This window comes from Capsaspora owczarzaki, assembly GCF_000151315.2.
Source record: "Capsaspora owczarzaki ATCC 30864 unplaced genomic scaffold supercont2.4, whole genome shotgun sequence".
Taxonomy (NCBI): Eukaryota; class Filasterea; order Ministeriida; family Capsasporidae; genus Capsaspora; species Capsaspora owczarzaki.
In genome coordinates, this window is record NW_011887295.1 from 1,894,496 (window position 1) to 1,914,235 (window position 19,740).

At 53.1% G+C, this 19,740-nt stretch overlaps 10 protein-coding genes across 10 annotated transcripts; 5 read left to right on the top strand and 5 right to left on the bottom strand.

Annotated features, from left to right (window-relative positions):
- Positions 1 to 46: 46 nt before the first annotated feature.
- CAOG_03385 (hypothetical protein) lies at positions 47 to 2,189 on the bottom strand (the record flags this gene model as incomplete). Its single annotated transcript, XM_004364167.2, has 6 exons — positions 1,808 to 2,189; positions 1,245 to 1,779; positions 745 to 1,127; positions 452 to 599; positions 185 to 318; positions 47 to 68 (listed from the first exon to the last, which is right to left on the bottom strand). The coding sequence occupies exons 1-6, from the start codon at positions 2,167 to 2,169 to the stop codon at positions 47 to 49; spliced, it is 1,584 nt and encodes a 527-aa protein (XP_004364224.1). The 5' UTR covers positions 2,170 to 2,189.
- A 446-nt stretch (positions 2,190 to 2,635) lies between these two features.
- On the top strand, positions 2,636 to 3,806 carry CAOG_03386 (signal peptidase 21kDa subunit). Its single transcript, XM_004364168.2, has 5 exons — positions 2,636 to 2,718; positions 2,923 to 3,032; positions 3,166 to 3,315; positions 3,435 to 3,554; positions 3,646 to 3,806. The coding sequence occupies exons 1-5, from the start codon at positions 2,674 to 2,676 to the stop codon at positions 3,752 to 3,754; spliced, it is 534 nt and encodes a 177-aa protein (XP_004364225.1). The 5' UTR covers positions 2,636 to 2,673; the 3' UTR covers positions 3,755 to 3,806.
- Positions 3,784 to 5,454, bottom strand: CAOG_03387 (hypothetical protein). Its single transcript, XM_004364169.2, has 9 exons — positions 5,434 to 5,454; positions 5,262 to 5,333; positions 4,930 to 4,995; positions 4,805 to 4,844; positions 4,600 to 4,719; positions 4,441 to 4,521; positions 4,302 to 4,363; positions 4,037 to 4,229; positions 3,784 to 3,949 (listed from the first exon to the last, which is right to left on the bottom strand). The coding sequence occupies exons 1-9, from the start codon at positions 5,434 to 5,436 to the stop codon at positions 3,912 to 3,914; spliced, it is 675 nt and encodes a 224-aa protein (XP_004364226.2). The 5' UTR covers positions 5,437 to 5,454; the 3' UTR covers positions 3,784 to 3,911.
- Positions 5,455 to 5,762: 308 nt separating this feature from the next.
- Positions 5,763 to 8,599, top strand: CAOG_03388 (coronin). The gene is made up of 2 exons (XM_004364170.2): positions 5,763 to 6,087; positions 7,112 to 8,599. The coding sequence occupies exons 1-2, from the start codon at positions 5,799 to 5,801 to the stop codon at positions 8,329 to 8,331; spliced, it is 1,509 nt and encodes a 502-aa protein (XP_004364227.1). The 5' UTR covers positions 5,763 to 5,798; the 3' UTR covers positions 8,332 to 8,599.
- Positions 8,600 to 8,697: 98 nt separating this feature from the next.
- On the top strand, positions 8,698 to 10,034 carry CAOG_03389 (hypothetical protein). The gene is made up of 2 exons (XM_004364171.2): positions 8,698 to 8,815; positions 9,506 to 10,034. The coding sequence occupies exons 1-2, from the start codon at positions 8,725 to 8,727 to the stop codon at positions 9,808 to 9,810; spliced, it is 396 nt and encodes a 131-aa protein (XP_004364228.1). The 5' UTR covers positions 8,698 to 8,724; the 3' UTR covers positions 9,811 to 10,034.
- On the bottom strand, positions 10,019 to 11,872 carry CAOG_03390 (hypothetical protein). The gene is made up of 5 exons (XM_004364172.2): positions 11,708 to 11,872; positions 11,009 to 11,597; positions 10,753 to 10,829; positions 10,324 to 10,671; positions 10,019 to 10,244 (listed from the first exon to the last, which is right to left on the bottom strand). The coding sequence occupies exons 1-5, from the start codon at positions 11,864 to 11,866 to the stop codon at positions 10,080 to 10,082; spliced, it is 1,338 nt and encodes a 445-aa protein (XP_004364229.1). The 5' UTR covers positions 11,867 to 11,872; the 3' UTR covers positions 10,019 to 10,079.
- A 72-nt stretch (positions 11,873 to 11,944) lies between these two features.
- Positions 11,945 to 14,150, bottom strand: CAOG_03391 (hypothetical protein). The gene is made up of 9 exons (XM_004364173.2): positions 14,090 to 14,150; positions 13,581 to 13,834; positions 13,412 to 13,444; positions 13,118 to 13,301; positions 12,916 to 13,027; positions 12,660 to 12,829; positions 12,517 to 12,555; positions 12,338 to 12,432; positions 11,945 to 12,249 (listed from the first exon to the last, which is right to left on the bottom strand). The coding sequence occupies exons 1-9, from the start codon at positions 14,124 to 14,126 to the stop codon at positions 12,088 to 12,090; spliced, it is 1,086 nt and encodes a 361-aa protein (XP_004364230.1). The 5' UTR covers positions 14,127 to 14,150; the 3' UTR covers positions 11,945 to 12,087.
- A 356-nt stretch (positions 14,151 to 14,506) lies between these two features.
- CAOG_03392 (hypothetical protein) lies at positions 14,507 to 15,703 on the top strand (the record flags this gene model as incomplete). Its single annotated transcript, XM_004364174.2, has 2 exons — positions 14,507 to 14,846; positions 14,949 to 15,703. The coding sequence occupies 2 exons, from the start codon at positions 14,507 to 14,509 to the stop codon at positions 15,701 to 15,703; spliced, it is 1,095 nt and encodes a 364-aa protein (XP_004364231.1).
- Positions 15,704 to 15,879: 176 nt separating this feature from the next.
- CAOG_03393 (hypothetical protein) lies at positions 15,880 to 17,499 on the bottom strand. The gene is made up of 6 exons (XM_004364175.2): positions 17,260 to 17,499; positions 16,992 to 17,140; positions 16,673 to 16,875; positions 16,507 to 16,589; positions 16,213 to 16,420; positions 15,880 to 16,143 (listed from the first exon to the last, which is right to left on the bottom strand). The coding sequence occupies exons 1-6, from the start codon at positions 17,462 to 17,464 to the stop codon at positions 15,993 to 15,995; spliced, it is 999 nt and encodes a 332-aa protein (XP_004364232.2). The 5' UTR covers positions 17,465 to 17,499; the 3' UTR covers positions 15,880 to 15,992.
- Positions 17,500 to 17,734: 235 nt separating this feature from the next.
- CAOG_03394 (hypothetical protein) lies at positions 17,735 to 19,325 on the top strand. Its single transcript, XM_004364176.2, has 3 exons — positions 17,735 to 18,014; positions 18,176 to 18,262; positions 18,769 to 19,325. The coding sequence occupies exons 1-3, from the start codon at positions 17,760 to 17,762 to the stop codon at positions 19,201 to 19,203; spliced, it is 777 nt and encodes a 258-aa protein (XP_004364233.1). The 5' UTR covers positions 17,735 to 17,759; the 3' UTR covers positions 19,204 to 19,325.
- The last annotated feature ends 415 nt before the right edge of the window (positions 19,326 to 19,740 follow it).

Below are 19,740 nucleotides of genomic sequence, written 5' to 3' on the forward strand. Positions count from 1 at the left end.
TTTTGGGGGTGCAACAAAAACCTAAAACAATCATTGAGGCTCAGAATTAGCAGCTACTACTACTCCTGCTACAAAAACAACAACAACAACATCACTGAATTGCGCGTGCAACGCGTTTCGGATTGGTCAAACTCACTTTTGCTTGAAAATTGCCTTTTCTTCATCGGACCAAACGCACACAAACTTGCGCTCCTTCTCAAGGGAGACGCTGTCAAGAATGCGGCCATTGCGGTTGTCGTAGCGCAGCCGTTGCTTTTCGTACGGATCCAGGATCATGTTGGTGACGACTGCCAGTGTTTTGACGTGACGATCGTCGCCCTAATAGATGAGAGTTTTGCAGGTGTGCATCGCAACGACAAAACGAACCCCCCCCCCACACACACACACAAACAAAAAAGGAATGAGCGCATGAATCACCATTGGCAAACAATCACGTTCATCCGAAACATACAGCGGTCTCAGCAAGAAGATTGAGCATGATGCGGTCAAACTCGGCATCGCTACGAGCTGCATCTGTCTGGCGTCCAGACCGCTTTTCTCGCTGGAACATTTCTGGGAACTGGGACTCGTAAAATTCTCGGAATTTGGCATCTCGACTTCTGTTGCATTGGTGGTGTGCATTGCGCGGCCCCCCGCAGAACGAGTTGCAACGAGTCGTGAGATTTCCACAACAACTTTAACAACAAACAACCAAACAGAAACACAACGCGTTCGCAAGTCGGAAAGGTAGGTAGCAGGACTCACATTTTCTTTGGATTGGAATCCTCGACGCGAAGACGCTCCTGCCATTGGGCCAGAAGCGTATCGTACTCGGTTCGGAGTTCGGTGACTTTGCGCTCGGTGGCCTGTCGACGCATGTGCAGCGCGCCCATCAGTCGTGGACGCACCCGATGGTGGTTTTCAATCACGCCGCGATAGGACGGCAAATCCGACGGTTGCATGTAGGCAGGGACTGGCAACACTTGCGATCCAGAGGCAATGGTGCGGTTGGACTTGTAGATCTTTTCAACGATTGTGAGCGTGTCGTCGTCCTGGATTGACTGGACTTTGGCGGGCAGAGCGCGTTCTGCCTCCGATGCGGCTTCCAGTGCAAGGCGCTCTCGAGCCACCTCTTCGCTCTGAGCGCTCTGATCCAACAACAAATACCACCAAGAACAAATCCAAGAACAAATCCAAGCACACCAACAGTCAGGATCGAGCCGAGACAACTTTCAAAACAGAATCGCAAGACGAGTTTCGAGTACCTTGTCGTCCGTCTCTCGCAGGGATGCAATTTGCTGCTCGAGCTCGCCAATGTCGCTCTCGAGCTTTGTGATTTGGCCGAGAATCACGTCCTTGCCTGGGAGCTTGCGCTCTCCAGCACTCGCACCTGCAGCAGCAGCAGCAGCAGTTGGGGCAGCCGGTGTGGACGGATGAGCGCCGCGGCTGGCTTGGAGCTGCATCTGCTGCTGCGGTTGCATCTGGACTTGAGCAGCCGACATTGGCACAGCACCAGCAGCACCAGCAGCCCCAGCAGCACCAGCAGCAGCATTCGGAGCGCCCAGGAACGGGGGAATGGTCGCTTGGCGATCGCTCGAGTACGACGCGGCAAACCCACCAGCCATCATGGACTGCGCTTGACCTGGAGGAGCAGATGATGGTAGGCTTGTTGTTGTAGTAGTAGTAGTCGTAGTAGTAGTGGTGGTCATCCCACCGGCAGAGGACGGGAACGAGGACGCCGCCCGGCCAGGTGGCGGCTGCGCGCTGTTCCAGGCACCGCCCTGGGCCTTGCAGCTGCTGCTGAGTCTGGGCCTGTGCGAGTGGTGACGAGAAGAGCTGCCCGACGGCTGCAGCGGCTGCGGCTGTGATGGCTGCCATTGCGGCTGCATGGTTGGCTGCTGCTGCTGCTGCTGCTGCTGCGCTTTGGTTGTAGCTCGAGTAGCCACCTGGAGTCATGGACGCCAGCGATGATGCCAATGTCGCTGACGATGCGGACGCGGGTGGCCCGGAGAAGCCCGCCGTCATGGGCACTGAGCCATGGAAGCTCGGTGGCTGGCGGGCAGGGGCGTTGGGTGACTGCTCACGATCGCGCAGGTCGCGGAAGATCGACGGCCGCGGTGGCGACTGCTGTTGCTGCTGTTGTTGCTGTTGTTGCTGCAGCTGAGGTCGCTGCCCGGGCGGCGTGGCCATTTGGCAGACGGGGAAAAAGGGGAAAAAGACTGAACCTGAGCCGTTTTGGGTTTTTGGCGGGAAAATCAGGTTCTGAGCAGGTTGGGTTATGCTTGCAACAGCAGTGAGTCTTGTGTTTGCTTTGATTCACACCCAAAGCTCAGTTGCTTTGGTTTGGTTTGGCTTGGTTTTGGTTGAGTCTGAGCGTTCTGAGCGTTCTGAGGTATTTTCGATGCCAACCGCCGAGCGAACTGAGGTGGAGCGTAACTGCAATCAACTACAAGTCGAACAGTGTTTGAGTGCACTCCAACACTGCAGCACTACAACAGCACGATCACGATCGTGAGGGCTTTGGCATTGTGAATCCGCTTCTGGTGTTTCAATGCTTAGCGTTCAGTCTGCTGCTCCACATCCACATCACATCCATTATTGTTGCAACCATGCGCTTTTCGTTAAGTTGCTTTTTTGTGTGTGTTTCTCAGTCGCACTTTTGTTTCACACAGGCTCAGACCGACAAGCACAGATATGGGTTTGCTCGACGCCTTCTCACTCGGGCCAAACAAGCGCGACGTAAGCCCAAGCCGAGCTCGGCAAACTACTAGATGTCCGACCTGTTGGGGGTGTCCATTGGCTGGTTGAGTGAGGGTGGAGTTGGCGGGGGGCGGGGCGGTTGAGGGATGGAGATCTCCAATCGACCAGCACAGCACTGCACTCTGACGTGGCTTGGCGCTGACTGCTGACTGCTGACTGCTGACTGCTGACTGTTGATAACAGACGGTGCTCCAATTCCTCAACTTTGCAATGATCGTCGCGTCGGCGCTCATGATCTGGAAGGGACTGATGGTCTACACTGGCAGCGAGTCACCGATCGTTGTCGTCCTCAGGTTTGAACTCATACTACGACGAGCACGCTCATCGTCGTTTTGTGTCGTGCTCATCGTCGTTTTGTGTCGTGTATTGATCTCACTTGTTTTGTTTGTGCAATTGCGACGACGACGACGACGATGGTCTGTTCAGTGGGAGTATGCTGCCAGGCCTCCAGCGAGGCGATCTGCTCTTCCTCACCAACGACGCAACCGATCCCATCCGCGTTGGCGAGATTGTCGTCTTCAAAATCTCAGGGCGCGATATTCCGATAGTGCACCGTGTGCTCAAGGTCCACGAGAGGTAAACTCGTGCAGTCACATCCGCACGGAGCAGTTGTTGTTTTTTGCTTTCGTTCCAGATTGTGTGATTTTACACTCACACGTCAACCCCTGCGCCTTCTTGTTTTCGTTGTTTCGCAGTCTGGACGGCACAGTGAAATTCCTGACCAAGGGCGACAATAACACGATCGACGATCGGGGTCTGTACGCACAAGGCCAGCTATGGCTGAAGCAAGAGGACGTTGTGGGCCGCGCTCGAGGGTAAGGCAGACAGAAGGGTTTGAAGGGAGAGGGACTTGACAGAGTACGCCAGACTCACAGCATCGTGGTGTTGTTGCTCCCGAATCTGCAGATTTATTCCTTACGTCGGGATGCTGACCATCATCATGAACGCATACCCGCAATTGAAATTTGTACTACTAGGTGTTTTGGGCTTGGTTGTGATATTCCACAAGGACTAGTTCCTTCGCGGAAGACAATAAGTTGTTGACAAAAGATAACGCTATTTTGACATTTTCGAGTTGCAACTTTTTTTTTTTGAAGCAAACAAAGCACTGGGAAATAAGCACAAACACCAAGAACTACAACAATACAACAGATTAACAAAGAAATGGCCTCCTACACTGCGCTCAAGACATCGTGTGCGTGCTTCAGCTCTGTGTTTTGATCCAATTTGCCGTGAGACCTTGAGCCTGGGGTTGTTTTTCCATCATCGACTGGGCAGCAATCAACAAACTCCTTACCGCTAAATAGCAAACGGAACTTGTCCGAAGAGATCTCAAATGCCACGTTGCTCGTCACAGTCTGTGCTTGCTCTGCTTCTTGCGAAGCCACCGCCTCGCCGTCAGCGTTGAGCTCGGCCGGCTTCTTCTTGGTTTGCTTCGGGACGGCAGTCTCCAACGTCAGGTTCAGCGTGACCGAGGGTTCGGCAATGGTCTGTGGGTCGAGGTTGATAAAAAGTGAGCAACCAAGCCAAGAGCGCTGAATGTTTGACAATTGTTGTCGTACTTCAAGTTCGCTCGAGCTCAGGAGGTAGTCCACGCGCCATTGCGAGTCCTTCAGCGTAGGGACTGGCGTCGAGATGACAAAAAGGAGTAAGCAGAATGAAACAACACAACAGACAGACAAGCAAAGTCGAAAAACTCACGGCGCAACGATTGGGCCTTGAAGAGAGTCTGCAGCTTGTCCAGACTGTCGGCGTAGGCACGGCACAATGCACCGGCGTGTTCTGGAGTCCATAGAGTGGAATGGTGAGTGCGGGAGGTTTCTAGTAGGAGAAGGAGTCGTCGTAGAGTTTCCCCTTTACCTTTCGGCAAACCGAGCTGCTGCAACTCGTTCGACAGAGACTCGCCATCGACAGCATACTTGCTGGACGAGCTGATAATGAAGGAAATGGCAGCAATCGAGGCCTTGACATCCGAGAGCTCTGTGTGATGACGGTTGAACGCGAGAGCATAGTCAGAATTTGGAACGAATTGCAATTCCGCCACATTCTCGACTCGCAAACCAACCGTATTTCGCATCAGAAGTCAGCTTGAACACTTTGTTGTACTGCCACGATTGAAAACGAGACGTCAGGACATGGTGGGGGGGGGGACAAACAATCAAGATTGACGCACGATGAAGCGAAACTCACATCAATGTTTCCACCAATGATGCTGTCGATGACTTGGACGACCAGAAGCTTCATCTTGACGGAAGTCTGAACCACGCAACGACATCCAAGGTGATTGTGAGATCATGAGTGCGTTTGGGGGAGAGTGGAGCGGAGTGATGATGATGAATGGGAAACGAGTCAAGTGACAATGGAAAGATCTCTGGTTTGTCGGCTCAGAACCGCATCCACCCCACCCCCGTGTCCGTCCTACTGACTCGCCACAACAAGCGATTCTAGACGGAAGCGCGGAGAACGGCTGGAGCGCGATGGAGAACGGCTGGAGGAAGAGAGCGGCGGCGGCCTAGCGTTACCATCTTTGAGAGCAGCGAAATCTCGGCGAGAACCCAGTCGGGGCAGTCCAGATCACCACAGAAGCGGAATTTCTATCAAACGTGGTGGTCAAAGAGTTGGCAGGAACAACGGTGAGGCTTTTGTTGGAACCGAGCCCAGCGGTGGGTCCAACGAAGCTCGTTTGGGACAAACCATTGTAGAATTGCAGAATGAATCGAAAAAGAGTGAACTCCAGCCAGGGTAGCTGCAGGTGATGAAGACACACGATAGAATAGGTAGCACTGTTTATTTGGGAGCTGAATCTATTCGCGCGAAGGGCGACCCCTGTGATGCACACGGTGTTGTGTGTGTGTGCAAATCAAGATTTTACTCGCTTCCCGGCTTTTCTTCTCCCCGTTCTTTGAATGTCAATTTCCAAGCAACAACAAAACAAACAATCACACAGCACATCACACATTTTTTTTTCACTCTTCAGAATCATGACTTGCTATTTCCGAATAGGCAAGTGTGCAGTTCAGTTAGTTCAGTCCATTTTGAAAGAAAAGGAAACAAAAGTCATGTCTCGAGTTGTTCGCTCATCCAAGTTCCGCCACGTCTTTGGCGCGCCCAACAAGCGCGATAGCTGCTACGACGGCATCCGCGTCACTCGCAACGCATGGGATCGCGACTTTTGCGTCGTCAACCCCAAGTTTGTCGCCATCGTGCTTGAGGCTGCTGGCGGTGGTGCCTTCCAGGTCATCGCCCTCAATCAGACCGGCAAGGTTGCCGCGGACAAGGGCAAGGTCACTGGCCACCGCGGTGCCGTCCAGGACATTGCCTGGAACCCCTTCAACGACAACGTCATCGGTGCGTAACCTCTCTTCCCCTCCTCTACGTCGTCGTCCCTCTTTGTCGTTTGCCTCGCTCTGATCAAGATCTGATCAAGATCTCCCCTTTTTTTTTATTTTTTTTATTTTTTTTTTATTTTTTAATTTTCGCGGTTTTGAGGTTTTGTTTGTTGTTTTGTTTTCTGCTACTGCTGCCCCTTCTGATCGGCCATCTCTGCCGTTCGCTGTGCAAATCCGTTCTTTCCATTCTTCTCTACTCTGCGACCTCGCTCCTTGTCCTTCTTGCGGCCCAACCGTGTGTCTGCAGAAAGTCGACTTGAGTTCTGGTTGTTTTTTTGATCAATTGTCGGATCGCCGTTTTTTTTTATTTTTTATTTTTATTATTATTTTTTTTATTTTCGTGAGGCGACTCAAGTGCGTTTGAAGCGGCACGTTCTCTGCAGCCGGATCTGGCGCTTCCCGCCGCTCCTGCAGCTCGCGGGCAGCAACGTCCTCCATCTCTGCATCACACACCTTGCCATCTGCCTCTCATCGCCGTTTCACTGCGCGTTCTTTGCGCATGTGCTGCGATCGAAACTACACAAAAAGCAGAAAAACAAAAAAAACATTTTTTTATTCAAAGAGTTGCCTTCTTGAGCGAAACTGTGGAACAAAAACAACAATGCAAACAAAGGGAAAAAAAGAAAAGAAAAAAAACAAGGCAAAACAATCACAGTGTGGCAAAGCAGCAGCGGCAGCTCGGGCCTCCCAAGCCCCATAGGGATGTGCACTTGTCAATCTCTAGTGTGGCGATCGCTGTAGTGGGAGACGAGCGATGCGGTGATGACTGGAGAGCGATTCGTCCAAAAAAAAAAAAACAAAAAAAAAAAAACGAACAAACCGACTATTTTATTTTGTTTGATTTTTTTTTTTTTTTTGCCAATTGAAACTCACTTTGAAACTGTTTGATTTTTTATTATTTTTATTTTTTCGTTTTTTTTCGGCTTTAATGCTTTCTTCTTTCCTTTCTTCTTTTCCGTTTGTTTCTGTTTTACCCCCCGCAGCTTCGTGCGCCGATGACTGCTGCATTCGCCTGTGGGAGATCCCAGAAGGCGGCCTGACTGAGGACCTGTCGGAGCCCCTCCTCGAGATTGCCGCTCACGATCGCAAGATTGGTCAGGTGCTCTGGCACCCCACTGCCGAGAACATTCTGCTCTCGTCTGCGTTTGACTTTTTGATCAAGGTCTGGAACGTTGCCACCGGCCAGGAGCTCCGCGCCATCGAGGGCCACACGGACACGATCTACACGATGTCGTTCAACCTCGACGGCTCGCTCCTCGCCACCACCTGCAAGGACAAGAAGATCCGCATCCTCGACCCCCGCTCTGGCGAGATTGTCCAGGAGGGCAAGGGCCACGACGGCTCCAAGGCCTCGCGCGTCACCTTCCTCGCTGACAAGAAGGCGCTGTTCACCACTGGTTTCTCCAAGACCTCCGAGCGCCAGTACGCCCTCTGGGACGCCAGCGACCTCTCCAACCCCGTCAAGATTGAGAACATTGACACCTCGTCGGGTGTCCTCCTCTCGTACTGGGACCCCGACATCAACGTCATGTACCTTGCTGGCAAGGGTGACGGCAACATCCGCTACTATGAGATTGACGACTCTGAGGGCCCTTCCAAGATCAACGCCTACTTCCTCTCCGAGTACAAGTCCAACACCCCTCAGCGCGGCCACGGTTTCATGCCCAAGCGCGGCTGCAACATTGCCCAGTGCGAGGTTGCCCGCTTCTACAAGCTCCACGCCTCTGGCCTCTGCGAGCCCATCAGCTTCACTGTGCCCCGCAAGTCTGAGACCTTCCAGGCCGACCTCTTCCCCGACACGTACGCCTACGAGGCGTCCCTGACCGCTGACGAGTGGTGGGCTGGCCAGAACGCCAACCCCAAGACCATCTCGCTCCGAGACGGTTTCCAGGCCCCCGCTGCCAAGACCTTTGTCTCGTCCGCCCCCAAGAAGGTGGTTGGCTCGTCTGCCCCTGCCCCGGCTGCTTCGTCGTCGTCGTCGTCCTCTTCTTCGTCGTCGTCCTCGTCGTCGGTTGCCCGATCGGCACCCGCTGCCGCGTCGTCCAGTGCCAACAACGCTGCCGTCGAGTCGCTCCAGGCTGACGTTGCCTCGCTCAAGGCTGAGGTCGCCAAGCTCAAGGAGCAGGTTGCTTCCCTTCTGGCCGCTGGCGCCTCGAGCAACGGCGCTGAGGCTGAGGCTGAGGCTGCCACTGCTGACGAATAAAACAAACGTCGCTCAACATTTCTAGATTACATCCCGTTCCCTCGAGCAGGGCGTGGAGCTTTGAGTCTGCGCCATTGCTTGTTGTTTTGATTCCTTTTTGGTTTTTTTTTCCTCTTCGCTCTCTTTTTGTGTATGGTCTTTCTCTTGTGGTGTTTTGTGGCGTTTGATGCTGCCCTTGGGTTGGCGCACAATGTCCGAGCGCCTTTTTTTTTTTGTTCAACAACAACAATAACAATCTTGTTTCGAGCAAAAACATTCTGTTCAAAGCGTCAGTAAAAATGTTCGATCATTACTGTACTGCTCTGTCATTCGCATCACCTCAAGATATCACTACAACTTGAATGCAGGATTACTCTTCATTTTTCTTTCTTTTCTTTCTTTTTTTTTCAGACCATGAAGCTCGTCCGCTTTCTGATGCGACTCGTCTCTGAGACGGTCATTGTGGAGCTCAAGAACGGAACAGTCGTCCAAGGAACGATCGTTGGTGCGTGGTCCCCATCCAGCGCTGCTCCCTCTCTGCTTCGACCTTTGTATTTGCACGCTGCTTGATCTGCTTGATTGACGCTTGCTGCTTCCGTGTGGACTGATCCAGCTGGAGAGATAGCGAGCGAGATCAACTCCCAAAAAAAAAAAAAAAAAAAAAAAAGTTGAGCAGATCTCGGCTTTGGCGTCGGTGTTGGCTCATTGAGAGGGGAGGGGATGGTCGCTCAGGTCGAGTCTTGCAAACAGCGTCGAGGAGTAGCACGTCGAGTGTTCGCCAGAACGGGGGGAACTCTGTTGCTGCTGAGGAGCGTGGTTGCGCTGTGGCAGCGATCGTTGTCGCGTCGTCCCGTTTGGAGTTCAGGCCGGGGTTCAGCTGAATGAGTTTTGCGTTGCTCGATCGCATGCGTGGTGCTAAAAGCGATCATGTTGATGCCGATGCCAAGCTGCGCAATGTGGTGCGCTTCACCAGCTCGCAGAGAGCGGGATGGATTTGGCGGTTTTCCATGCGTCTCGTTCACCATCCTCTCGGCTCCCTCTCGGCTCCATCAACACTGCATCAACACTGCATCAATGCTGCTGCACAGAGCTTGCGTTCGGTTGCTCCGGGTTTGAGCGATTCGCTGCCGCTTCCCTTCAAAACCAATCCCTTTTGAGCTCACTTTCGTTCATTCCCCGTTCTCTGTTCTCACAGGCGTCGATCACTTGATGAACACAATGCTGCGAAACGTCAAACTCACGGTCAAGAACAAGGACCCCGTCTCGCTCGAGACACTCAGCATACGAGGAAACAACATTCGACACTACATTTTGCCAGACTCATTGCCACTGGACTCGCTGCTCATTGAGGAAGTCCCCAAGAAATCCACCAAGAAGCGAGAAACCATCGCGCTTGGTCGTGGCCGTGGTCGCGGGCGCGGCATGCGAGGCCGTGGCCGTGGTATTGGCGCTCGAGGTGGCGGCGGTGGCGGCCGTATGGCTCCTGGTGCTCGGCGCTAAAAAAGAATCCCGCGCTGGCTGCATGGCGTGGTTGCTTTTGTTGCTCGTCAACTGAGCCGAGTGTGGTGGTGGAAGTTCGATCGACCGGGCCTCAATTCGGCGCGGCGGATGGGAATAATTTAGCTCATTTCTTTCTCGTTGTTATTGTTGTTATCGTTTTCGAGTGAACGATGTGTCTGTTGAGGAAAAGAAAAGAAAAAAAAACATACTTTTTTTTGCTACAACTCAACTGATATATAACCAAGCGATGCGGTGCCCCGAAGAGCAACTCAAAACAACCGCCGCTGCTTTGCTCTAGGGTTGACGGCAACTTCCTGTCGCTCTTTGGCCTCCTTTTTGCGCAGCTTTTCCTCGCGCATTCTTGTGATTTCTGCCAGGCCTTCTTCGACCTCGTCGACCGGTGGTGCGACCACCTGTTGTTGTTGTGGTGGTGCCTGGCCAATGCGGTTGAAACGTTGAGAATCGACGCAAAAAGCTCAAGTATCATTCAAAACTACCATTCTCAACCCTTACCTCGCGAGCTCGTCGTGGAATGGTCGATGCAGACGCTGTACGAGCGCCAACATCGGCTACTGCTGGTTGCTGGCTCACGGACAGCAGGTCATCGTCTACATCCGCGAATGTCGACGGAATGTCCGGCTGAGCCACCACCTCTGGCAGCTTGCTCTCGTGCACCACGGCTTCAGCAACCGCGCCAGCTGGTCCTGTCGAGCTGGACGAAGTTGACATCGACGTAGACTGGTCCGCTGAGGCCACTGGGTGGAGCAGCTCCATGATTTGACGGTACAGCGGAGTCGTGGTGGGATGAGCGAGCGCGGCGGCGGGAGTTACCGTGCGCAACTGAGATCCAAAGACCAAATCCTGCGCAGAGTGGGATGCAACGCAAAGTCAGTTCGGTCAATGCAGGCCGCAACCGCTGCAACAAACACCAACCCTTCCTACCGATGGGTTTGAATGTTGTTCAAGGTGCTGTCGGTTGAAGAACAGTTGCCGTTGTGCTTCGGTTGTCGGTTTTGGTCCTAGGCGAGTCAATCAAGTAGGAAAAAAAAAAAAAAAAAAAAAAAAAAGGACAAGAGTTGCCCATTTTTTTGTGAGACCACACACCTCGGTGTCCAGCAGTCAACAGCAACTACAATCGCGCCCGCTGCTTTTTGCTTCGTTCTCTTCCGCTTCCTCATCGACGTTCATTCGAGCATACTTTGGGCAAGGGCCTGAGAGCTGCGCAGAGATCGCACGTCCTCGTTGCTCAGCCGCAACGTCTCCGACAAGGCCTCATTCTTAAGAGTGAGTTCTCGCACAAGCAGCAGCGACGGTTGTATCACATGCAAGTACAGTAGCGCTGCACTGTCGGGACAGAGCCGACAATCAAAGTTCCAGTGAAACCGGAACTTTTTGTCAGACACGGTGACAAAGGAAAATCGGCACTTTTCACTCGGTCGAACAACAGATGGTGTTGAGCTCGACGATGCCAACGATCGACGATGGCCTGCAGCAGAGTCGTAATCATCCAGTCCTCCAGCGGCGAGTAGGCTTGCATTGAGACTCGCTGGAACATACAATGCCGCGTCTCCAAAGCCAGCAGCGCCTCCATCTGCGCCGCCATCCGAGGTGGGATCAGCATGGCCTTGCATGAGCAAGCTTTCGGCGCCATGGCCCTGGCGCCTGGCTGCCGCCGACTCGATCATCGTGACCGAGTACTGGATTGCTGGATCTTGCTGCTCGAGCGACTCGCGCAGCAGCGACATGATTCTCGAAACGGTTCCAGCACGAATGCCTGGATTGAGTTGCTACAACCACCAGCCCGGCATAGTGCGATGACAGAGTGGGCCCAGTGAGCGACGGCCATGAGAGTGAGGAGGCGATTGTTTCAAGTTTGAATCTCAGAGTTTGGAATTACCGTGTTGCGGCGGTCGATATCGGGGTGGGACTCGGACCACATGTGCACGAGATCCGTGATGAGAATAACATAGTTGGTGGACGAGAACGCGGCCTTGACGAGGTACGAGCGACCGGGCAGGGTGAATGGCACCCACGCAGAATGCTGCAGCGACTCCATTTGTCGAGAAGAAGACTGAGATTGACTGACGTTGGCTCCATTCAGACGACGGCCTTTCTTGGAGCAAAGCATGATGGAGGGGATGCACAAATGTATGAAACAAAAACAAGACAAAAATTACAACAAAAAAAGCCATCATCAATCAACAAAAGCTCAATCAACAAGCAACTCAATCCAGTCACTGGCAATAGGACAGCAACCAGTTGGCATGCATGAAGGAATCAAGGATGGGCAATGGCTTCCGACAAGGCCACATTCCACAAAAAGTTGATCGAGGACGGAGGAAGTTCGAGTGCCTTGAGAGAATCGTATGTGACACGGCCCGACTCGTCCGTGAGCGAGCGGATTTTCGTGAGCAGCTCGCCTGTGCGGACAGCAATAGCCTAGATGAAGACGAAAGGGCAATCGGTGAGGCATACGGCTACCCCAGTGGAGAGCGATGGAAAACGAAAACACAGCGTTGTGTTGTACCTTCACAACGGCAGACTCGCTGCGGGCCTCGTCTGCTGCAACTTGGGTGAGGAAGGTTGCCAGCTCCTTGTGGACTTTGCCGAGTGCCAGAGATTCTGCAATCGAAATGAAAAACCAAATTTGTGAGAACATGAAATTAAGCTGTGACAATTGATTGAAACGACCGCATTTTCGCATACCTTGTGCATGCGGTGCTAGACTGACGGACTTGGTATTAACTGTCCAAAACCGAAAAACAAAAAATAATCGGAAAAGAGGTGAGTGTTGGTTCCAAAGATAATTCCAGAATCTCACGGTTGCTCTCCTGCTTTTTATCTTTTACCGTTCACAAAGACATCATAGAGGTCGCTGTGATTTTCAATGTTCTCGTCGGTAAAGCCGGCGACAAAGTTGCCAGACGCTGCCAGATCAGCCAGCTCGGAATCGTTGACGCTCACGTACGGACGCAGCGAGTCCCAGTTTTGGCGGTGCCACACCAGCAACGGCAGCGGGCTGCACATACACGTTCCGAATGGGACGTATCAGTCAGATATGTGCGTCGGTGGTTGAGGCAATCCAAGGGTTGCCGAGGTCCTTACCGAACAAAATCATAAAGTGTGTCCAGAGTGTCGGCGTACACGACCACCCTCTTCTTGAGAAGCAATGCAGCGTACAGCAGAATGGTTTCGAGGCCAAAGGTTTGAATGACGTCTACAGAACGGGAAGAGAAGAGGAGAGTGTGAGCCGAGCGATTCTCCTTTGTCAAGATTCGTTTTCGCAAAGCTCGCGCAACGTCATTACTTTTCAAGGAGGCGCCGAGATACGACTTGCGAATGTCGTACTGCTCCTCCGCAAAGTCGCCATGGCGACCAAGCGTGAAGATGTTGAGATACGCTTGGACAACGGCGACCGTGTTGCCCTTCGAAGTAGTGTACTCTGCAGCGCAAAGGCGGGCAATCGCCTCGTACTTTTCAGGGTGGAACTCCTGCACGCCATTGAAAAAGACAAAACACACACACACACACGCACACAAAATCCAAGTCAGTGATCATGCACACACACAAAGAAAAACGAAACACCAAAAGAAAACCCGACCTTGGCGAGCAGCACCAAAGAGAAGGCCGTGACCTGAGTGATTGAACGTTGCCATTTGGCCCCCACACAAAAACCAAACCAAAATCACAAAACCAGAGTCATTCCAACGATGAGAAAGCAAGATCAACTTTTGCGTGCGTGAAAAGTGTGAAACTGAAGCAAATCATACGCGGGGCAGGACTGGCAAATCGGAGCTGTCTGGGGCTGCGGGTGACGGCGTCTCGCCTTCGGGCGCGCCTGGGGATGTCACCAGGTTGACAATGTAAAAGTACGTGTCTGCGAATCGGCCATAGACGAACGCAGGCAGCTCGACAGTGGCGGACGCCGCCTCCAAACCGCTCTTGCGCTGGAGCAGCTCGCGCCAGGTCGCGTCGAGCGCCGGGTAGACCCACGTCCACATCGTATCGCCATTCGTGTCCTTCTCTGTGAACGATGAATCCAGCAAAACAAAAGTGAGTATGAGCTGTGATCTGACTTTGGTTGAATCACGATTGGAAAATCAAGTGACTCGGGTTTTAGTTGAGATCTCGTCTCGTTGTTGCAGTTTCGGGGCGGCTGTGATTTTGTTGGCTGAAGAGCGAGACAAGAGACAACGCTCAAGTTCAACAAGCGTGCAAGTCAAGGCGGGCGAAGTGTGAAGTGGCGAGAGGGTTGAGTGGAAGGAGAGGAAAAACAAACCGAGGAGCGCGACCGCTTGAAGCTTCTCAACTGGCATTGGATGAGACGAGACGAAACGAAGCAAAATAGACTGAGAAAGCAAGGGTTTGGGTTGCAGTCAAAATCACGTTTGGGTGAATGAAGACACGAAATTAAGATTCGTGTGCTTCACAGGAGAGGGGAAGGCGAAGAAGGGAATTGCCAAACGTCTGAGATTTGCTCGAGATCGACGCCGACTCGCCTGCTTTTCAAAAGCCCTCTGCAAACAAGGCCAAAAATCTGCTTCCTAGGGTCCCAGAAACCAGTGCGAAATGTGTAAATGTTATCCGGACCTGGGGTCGAAAAGTCCGAGTCTCAATGTCGACAAACTGAAGCGAAAACATTGCTCGGATCGAATGGTCAACTCACTCGTATTTCTAACTTTGCAAAGTGGCGCCCATGTCTGTGGTGACTGCCGGATTCACAGTGTCTGGCGGTGGAGCTTCTGGTGCACACACCGCCTCAGTGCAACAACAACCGGCCAGTTCCGTCAGCCCTCTTTCTCACGCTCACATCTCTTCCAGTCATCTCGAACTCCCAAAAACGCACTGTCTTGTTACTCAAGTGAGCTATCTCGGCAAGGTTGCGAAACATTGCGCGGACAAGAGTTACCAGAGCGCGCGGGCCGCTGCCAAGAGCGCGATTCGGAGCGGCCAAGACCCCGCGACCCTCTTCCTCCTAGCCGAGCAGGAAGACCGAACTGATAACGCCCGTCGGCAAGACATCTTGCTTGATGAAAGTGGAGAGAATGTGATGTGTGAGTAGGATTACACGTTGCTGATCTTGTTTGTTTATTGCTCATGTCAAAGACTTATTTGTGTTGTTTTGTTTGCTCTGAAAGTTTCGACCGTGCACGGCGTCTCTTGCTGGCGCCTGCATCCAAAGCAGCTCGAGAAACCGGACCCAGCATGCAAGCTCTTGTCGGGCCAGCCTCAGCCTCCAATCGACCCGAACATCTTTCACATCAACAGCGATTTGCCGGTTGAAGCTGATGAAAACCAGCACATGCTGCTTGGTCCAGCCCGTGACATGCCGAGAGCTGTGTTTGAGACCGCACTATCGCGCCTCATTGAGCAATCGCCGTCTTGTATGGAGATGCACGTCGCACCGGCCGGTGACCCCGCGACGCTTGTCGAGCCGATGGCAAACTTGGAACTTGGCGCTTCCTCGGTGCCAGCCTCTGCCTCTGCTTCTTCAGCGGCACCATTGACCTTGCCGGCGCTGTCAGATTCTGTCGCAATGTTTCTCAACGGCAATCTGTCTGAGGGCCCTCTCGATTTCATTGAGCGTGACGGGCTTGATTCTATTTCGTGCCTGCTTCTCGATGCGCTGGACTGGACAATCTTCCTGCCCCATATTTCGGCAGCTGAAAAGGCTGTTGCTTACTACATTGCTACTCGCATCGTTGGACAGAACACCGTCGAGCTGCTCTCGGAGCGTTCAACATTGTGGTGGTTTGTGCGAGATGCCCTGACACGCCACCCGACAACCGACGATCGAGAAATCAACGTGCAAGCCTGCTTGATTGAGCATTTGGATTGTCTGATTGGCTTGGGTCAGGGAGCTTCTGCGCCACTCAGCAAACTCGTTGAGTGAGCTTTTGTCGTCAAGGCTAGCCGTGCCTGTGGCAACCGGCCCACGCACCCGTCTGGCCTGTGTAATTATCAGTGATAGTGAATGCGATATTTTCTTGTCGTCGCTGTCGTTCTTGTCGACTCTGACACACCTGCTGCGCGAATAAACCAACATGCAATTTGAAAATCGCAGCCAAATCGGAGTCGACACCTCTAAACGCTTACAATGGAAAGGAGCCAAAGAAAAACAACAGACGAGGAAACAAAAACACCACAGCATGACAAAAAAAAGAGCGCTGGGAAGAACGCTCTCACCCGCCGAGACGATGTCCGGTTCCGGGGAAACGCTTGTCGCCGCTTTCCGACGCGCCGGCTTCCACGTCGGGCTCGGGAGCGTTGCTTGGAAGATTGGAATAGGCAGGGCCGTGGGCATGGGGTGAGCTCCCGAACAAGCGATTTCGTCTACAGGTACCCAAATTCAGGATCGGTGAGCTTTACGAAATTCCTCTCGAATCAAAACGGCAGCCGTACAAGTGTTGAAGGCCGCCTCTGAAGGAAGCCCATGTTTCGGAAAGCCCGTTGCGGAATGCATGCAGGATGCTTGATGGAGAGGAGCGAGGCACAGAGGCAATGCTCGACGAGCTGGCAACAAAGCCGCCTCGCTGTGACAGCACAGATCCCTCAAGTCTCGAAACAATCGACTGTGGGGTAACAATCAAATCGAATAGACCCAAGCAGACTGGAACAAGACATCATTGAAAGAGAGAGTCAGTGCTCCATCGGGGCCAAAACAGAAAAATCGATCGCTAGAGGCATGTCGCGTACAAAGATACCCAACGAGAATGCCAGATAAATGCCCCAAGAAGGACACGGACGGAATGAAGGCCTGAATGACCAATAACAATGCCCTGTAAAAGTCCCCGAAACCTCCAAAATGGATGAGTTTTTGCTCGCCGGAAAGCCATGCAGCGTTTGGCAGCAAATGACGCACCATGGGTAAACGGAACTCGGCACGGTAAAGATGGCACACAGGCTGCGCTGCTCGTTGGCAGCACTGGCGTTGGCAGTTCGATGAATGCTAATAACCAGCAGCGAGAAGATCACTCCAGACATGCCAATGGAGGTTGTGTAGTAGGCCGCCGGGAATCCCGCTGCAAGCAAGAGCGCGGCGATCGCCACATGGACCAATTCACCCTATTGGAATATTGGAATATTCAAAATGGAGCGAGAGATACATGTAGTTGAAGTGTGAGCCAAATCGAGGAAAACACTTTCGTCAAGACCAAATTTCTCAACCTCGTATGACTTACCAGCAACGACAATTCTAGCAATAGCAGCACTAACGCAATGGATCCATGTGCGCGCTCGCTTGCCGCTGCGAGAGGCACGAACGTCATCATGTTGAGCACAATATGCCAGAGTTGCTCGTGGATGAGCATGTGTGTGAACAGCCGCCAAGCTGCCCGCGAAATTCAATCAAGCCACAAAATCAAAGCAATGAGGTTCAAACCCAATGCGCATTAACGCAACGCAACGAGCGAGGTGCCAGTGCTCAGTGGGTTTTACTGGCGAACGTACGCTGGGTCAAGTCGCGGTACGGAGCAGCAGCGCCGTGTTGGACAATCTGGGGCACAGCGCCGGTCGCAGCCAAGACAAACACAGCAGTGCACACGAGCAGCACTGCTCGCGTGGCGAGTGGCACGGCGCTCAGCCATGTGTGGAATCGGGTCGAGAGGGACACGTTCGCAGGCGACGCTGAATTTGGCATCGTCACATCAGACATGTAACAGCAAACAACGATAGCAAATAACACGAACAAGAACAAAGACTGAGATGAGATTGGCATGGATTTTAAAAACAAGACAGAAATCGAGGTACAGTAGGGTCGGTGGACCAACTTGAGCATCTCGGTTTCACCTTTTGAGCTGTTTGTTCCCAGATTGACTCGGGGGCCCATCCCATGTCAGTTTCACTTGTTGCTCGTGTAGTTGTTGCAAAGTCATGAGCGAAACAGAGTCTGAGCTTCTGAGCATCCCAATCTCAGTCAAGTCAGTCTTCCTTTCGCACTTTTCCCCAAAATGCCGCTCCTTCCGCCGACAGTGCTGCAGCTCCCATCGTCATCCACGACTGCCTCTGCGCTGCCACGTCCTCCTCCGATGGAGGTCTCTGTGCACGCATGCCCCACGTACATGTTCAGCGAAGTCCAGCGCGTCTTCCCGCAGCCCCTCGAGCGCGAGCGTCTGCTCATCCTGCCCGTCATTCTGCGCTCGACGAACGACCTTGTCGGCATGGGTCCTGCAGTCGAAGCCGAGAAGGACGCCCTGCTTGAGATTGTACGCCAGCGGGACTGCTCTGATCTGATCCATGATGATGAGTTGGGATGATGAGTGGGATGGGGTGGGGGGGGGACTTTGGCTTGGAATAGCGGCAAGCACGCTGCGTTGTTCGCATTGACTCAGATTGTTGTGCTTGCTTTTTGTTGTTTGGATTTTAGTTTATGAGCTGGGCATCGCGCGTCTGTGAGCTGCTGGGCGAGCGTGGACACTGGGCAGACATGACGGATCCATGCTCGGGATACCCGGTAAGCATGCTTATGAGGGATGATGCATTGGAAGCAGGCCGCGTTTTGTCGGAGGTAGAAACAAAAAACAACAACAAGAAGAGGGGAATGGAGAAGAGTGAGAATGGGGGACAGCCACACACACACTGCTTGGTGCTGGACTGTGGGACCATTTTGTTCGTCAAGTGCAGAAGTGGCGTGGAAAGTGCGTTGGGCGACGGAGAGAGAGAGAGGGGAAGGACAGAGAGAGAGAGTGAGGGCCCACGTTGATGATGGCTCGTTCGTTTGCTCTCCTTTGGCGAGGCTCGCTGGTCGGACGAGCTCGCGCGAGACAAGAGAAGAGGAGCAAGGCTAGTAGAGTCCCTCACTCGGGGGAGCAGTGAGCGGAGAGCAGGCGGAAGACCGAGCTTTCGCTCTCCCACGCGCGCTGTTTCTGCCGCTATCCGCTGCTACTCGCGCGATTGGTCGGCCATGACGCATTTCCCCCAAACTCAACACACTCACCGTACACGAAATGCATCACGCAGGTCTATGGCGAGCGTGGCGCGTCGTGCTACCCGGACGTGCTGGCAAACGAGCTCTTGCTCAAGTATCCAGTGATCAACACTGGCTGCTGCAAAATCATGTCACATCCAAAGTGGCACACGCGAATCTACCCAGCGACGGTCTTTAGCACTGCACCGCTCGCAGAGTTGCTCCGATGCATTGAGATTGCTTCCGGAACAGCATTGCCAGTCACAGCAGCAGAAGAATCGCCCCAAACGGACGAGCAGCAGGAACAGGCTGGCGAGAACACCAACAATGCATGCTCCGGCAATGTAGAAGCGACTCTCTGCACCAACCCGACAGGGACCCCAGACTCAAGCACTGGCATCTATGTAGCAGCTCCCAGCGCCGGCCTTTCCGTGCCGCAAAAGAACTCTTATTGGCCTCACCGCCCTCCACTCGCCTTCTTCTTGTGAGCAATTGTTCTCTTTGGTGAGGCGGACGGGTGCTGGCTGTTCCCACTTTTCACCTTGGGTCACTGCGTCTTGTCTGGAGAGCGTGGCGCAGCGAAATCGCGCCTCTCTCTCTCTCTCTCTCTTTCTCTCTCTCTCGCCCAACCTCTTAATGCCCGGCCCGTTTCGATGTTGATTGCTGTTCCCGTTTTGTGCTTCGATTCTTTTTCGTTCTGTTGCGTTCAGTTAATACAATCTCCTAGCTTTTGCGCCAGTGCTCGTTCTTTGCGTTTATCCGAGCTGTCGTTTGTGTCCTCCCTTGATTCGTTCCGCATCGCTCCCCCAAGAATACTGACTGAAGCACTATCTCCCACATACCTCGCTGCGCCAACACTCTGGGACCCCGGCTTTGCGTTTATCCGAGCTGTCGTTTGTGTCCTCCCTTGATTCGTTCCGCATCGCTCCCCCAAGAATACTGACTGAAGCACTATCTCCCACATACCTCGCTGCGCCAACACTCTGGGACCCCGGCGTATTCACCCAAACTCGGGTAGATCCACT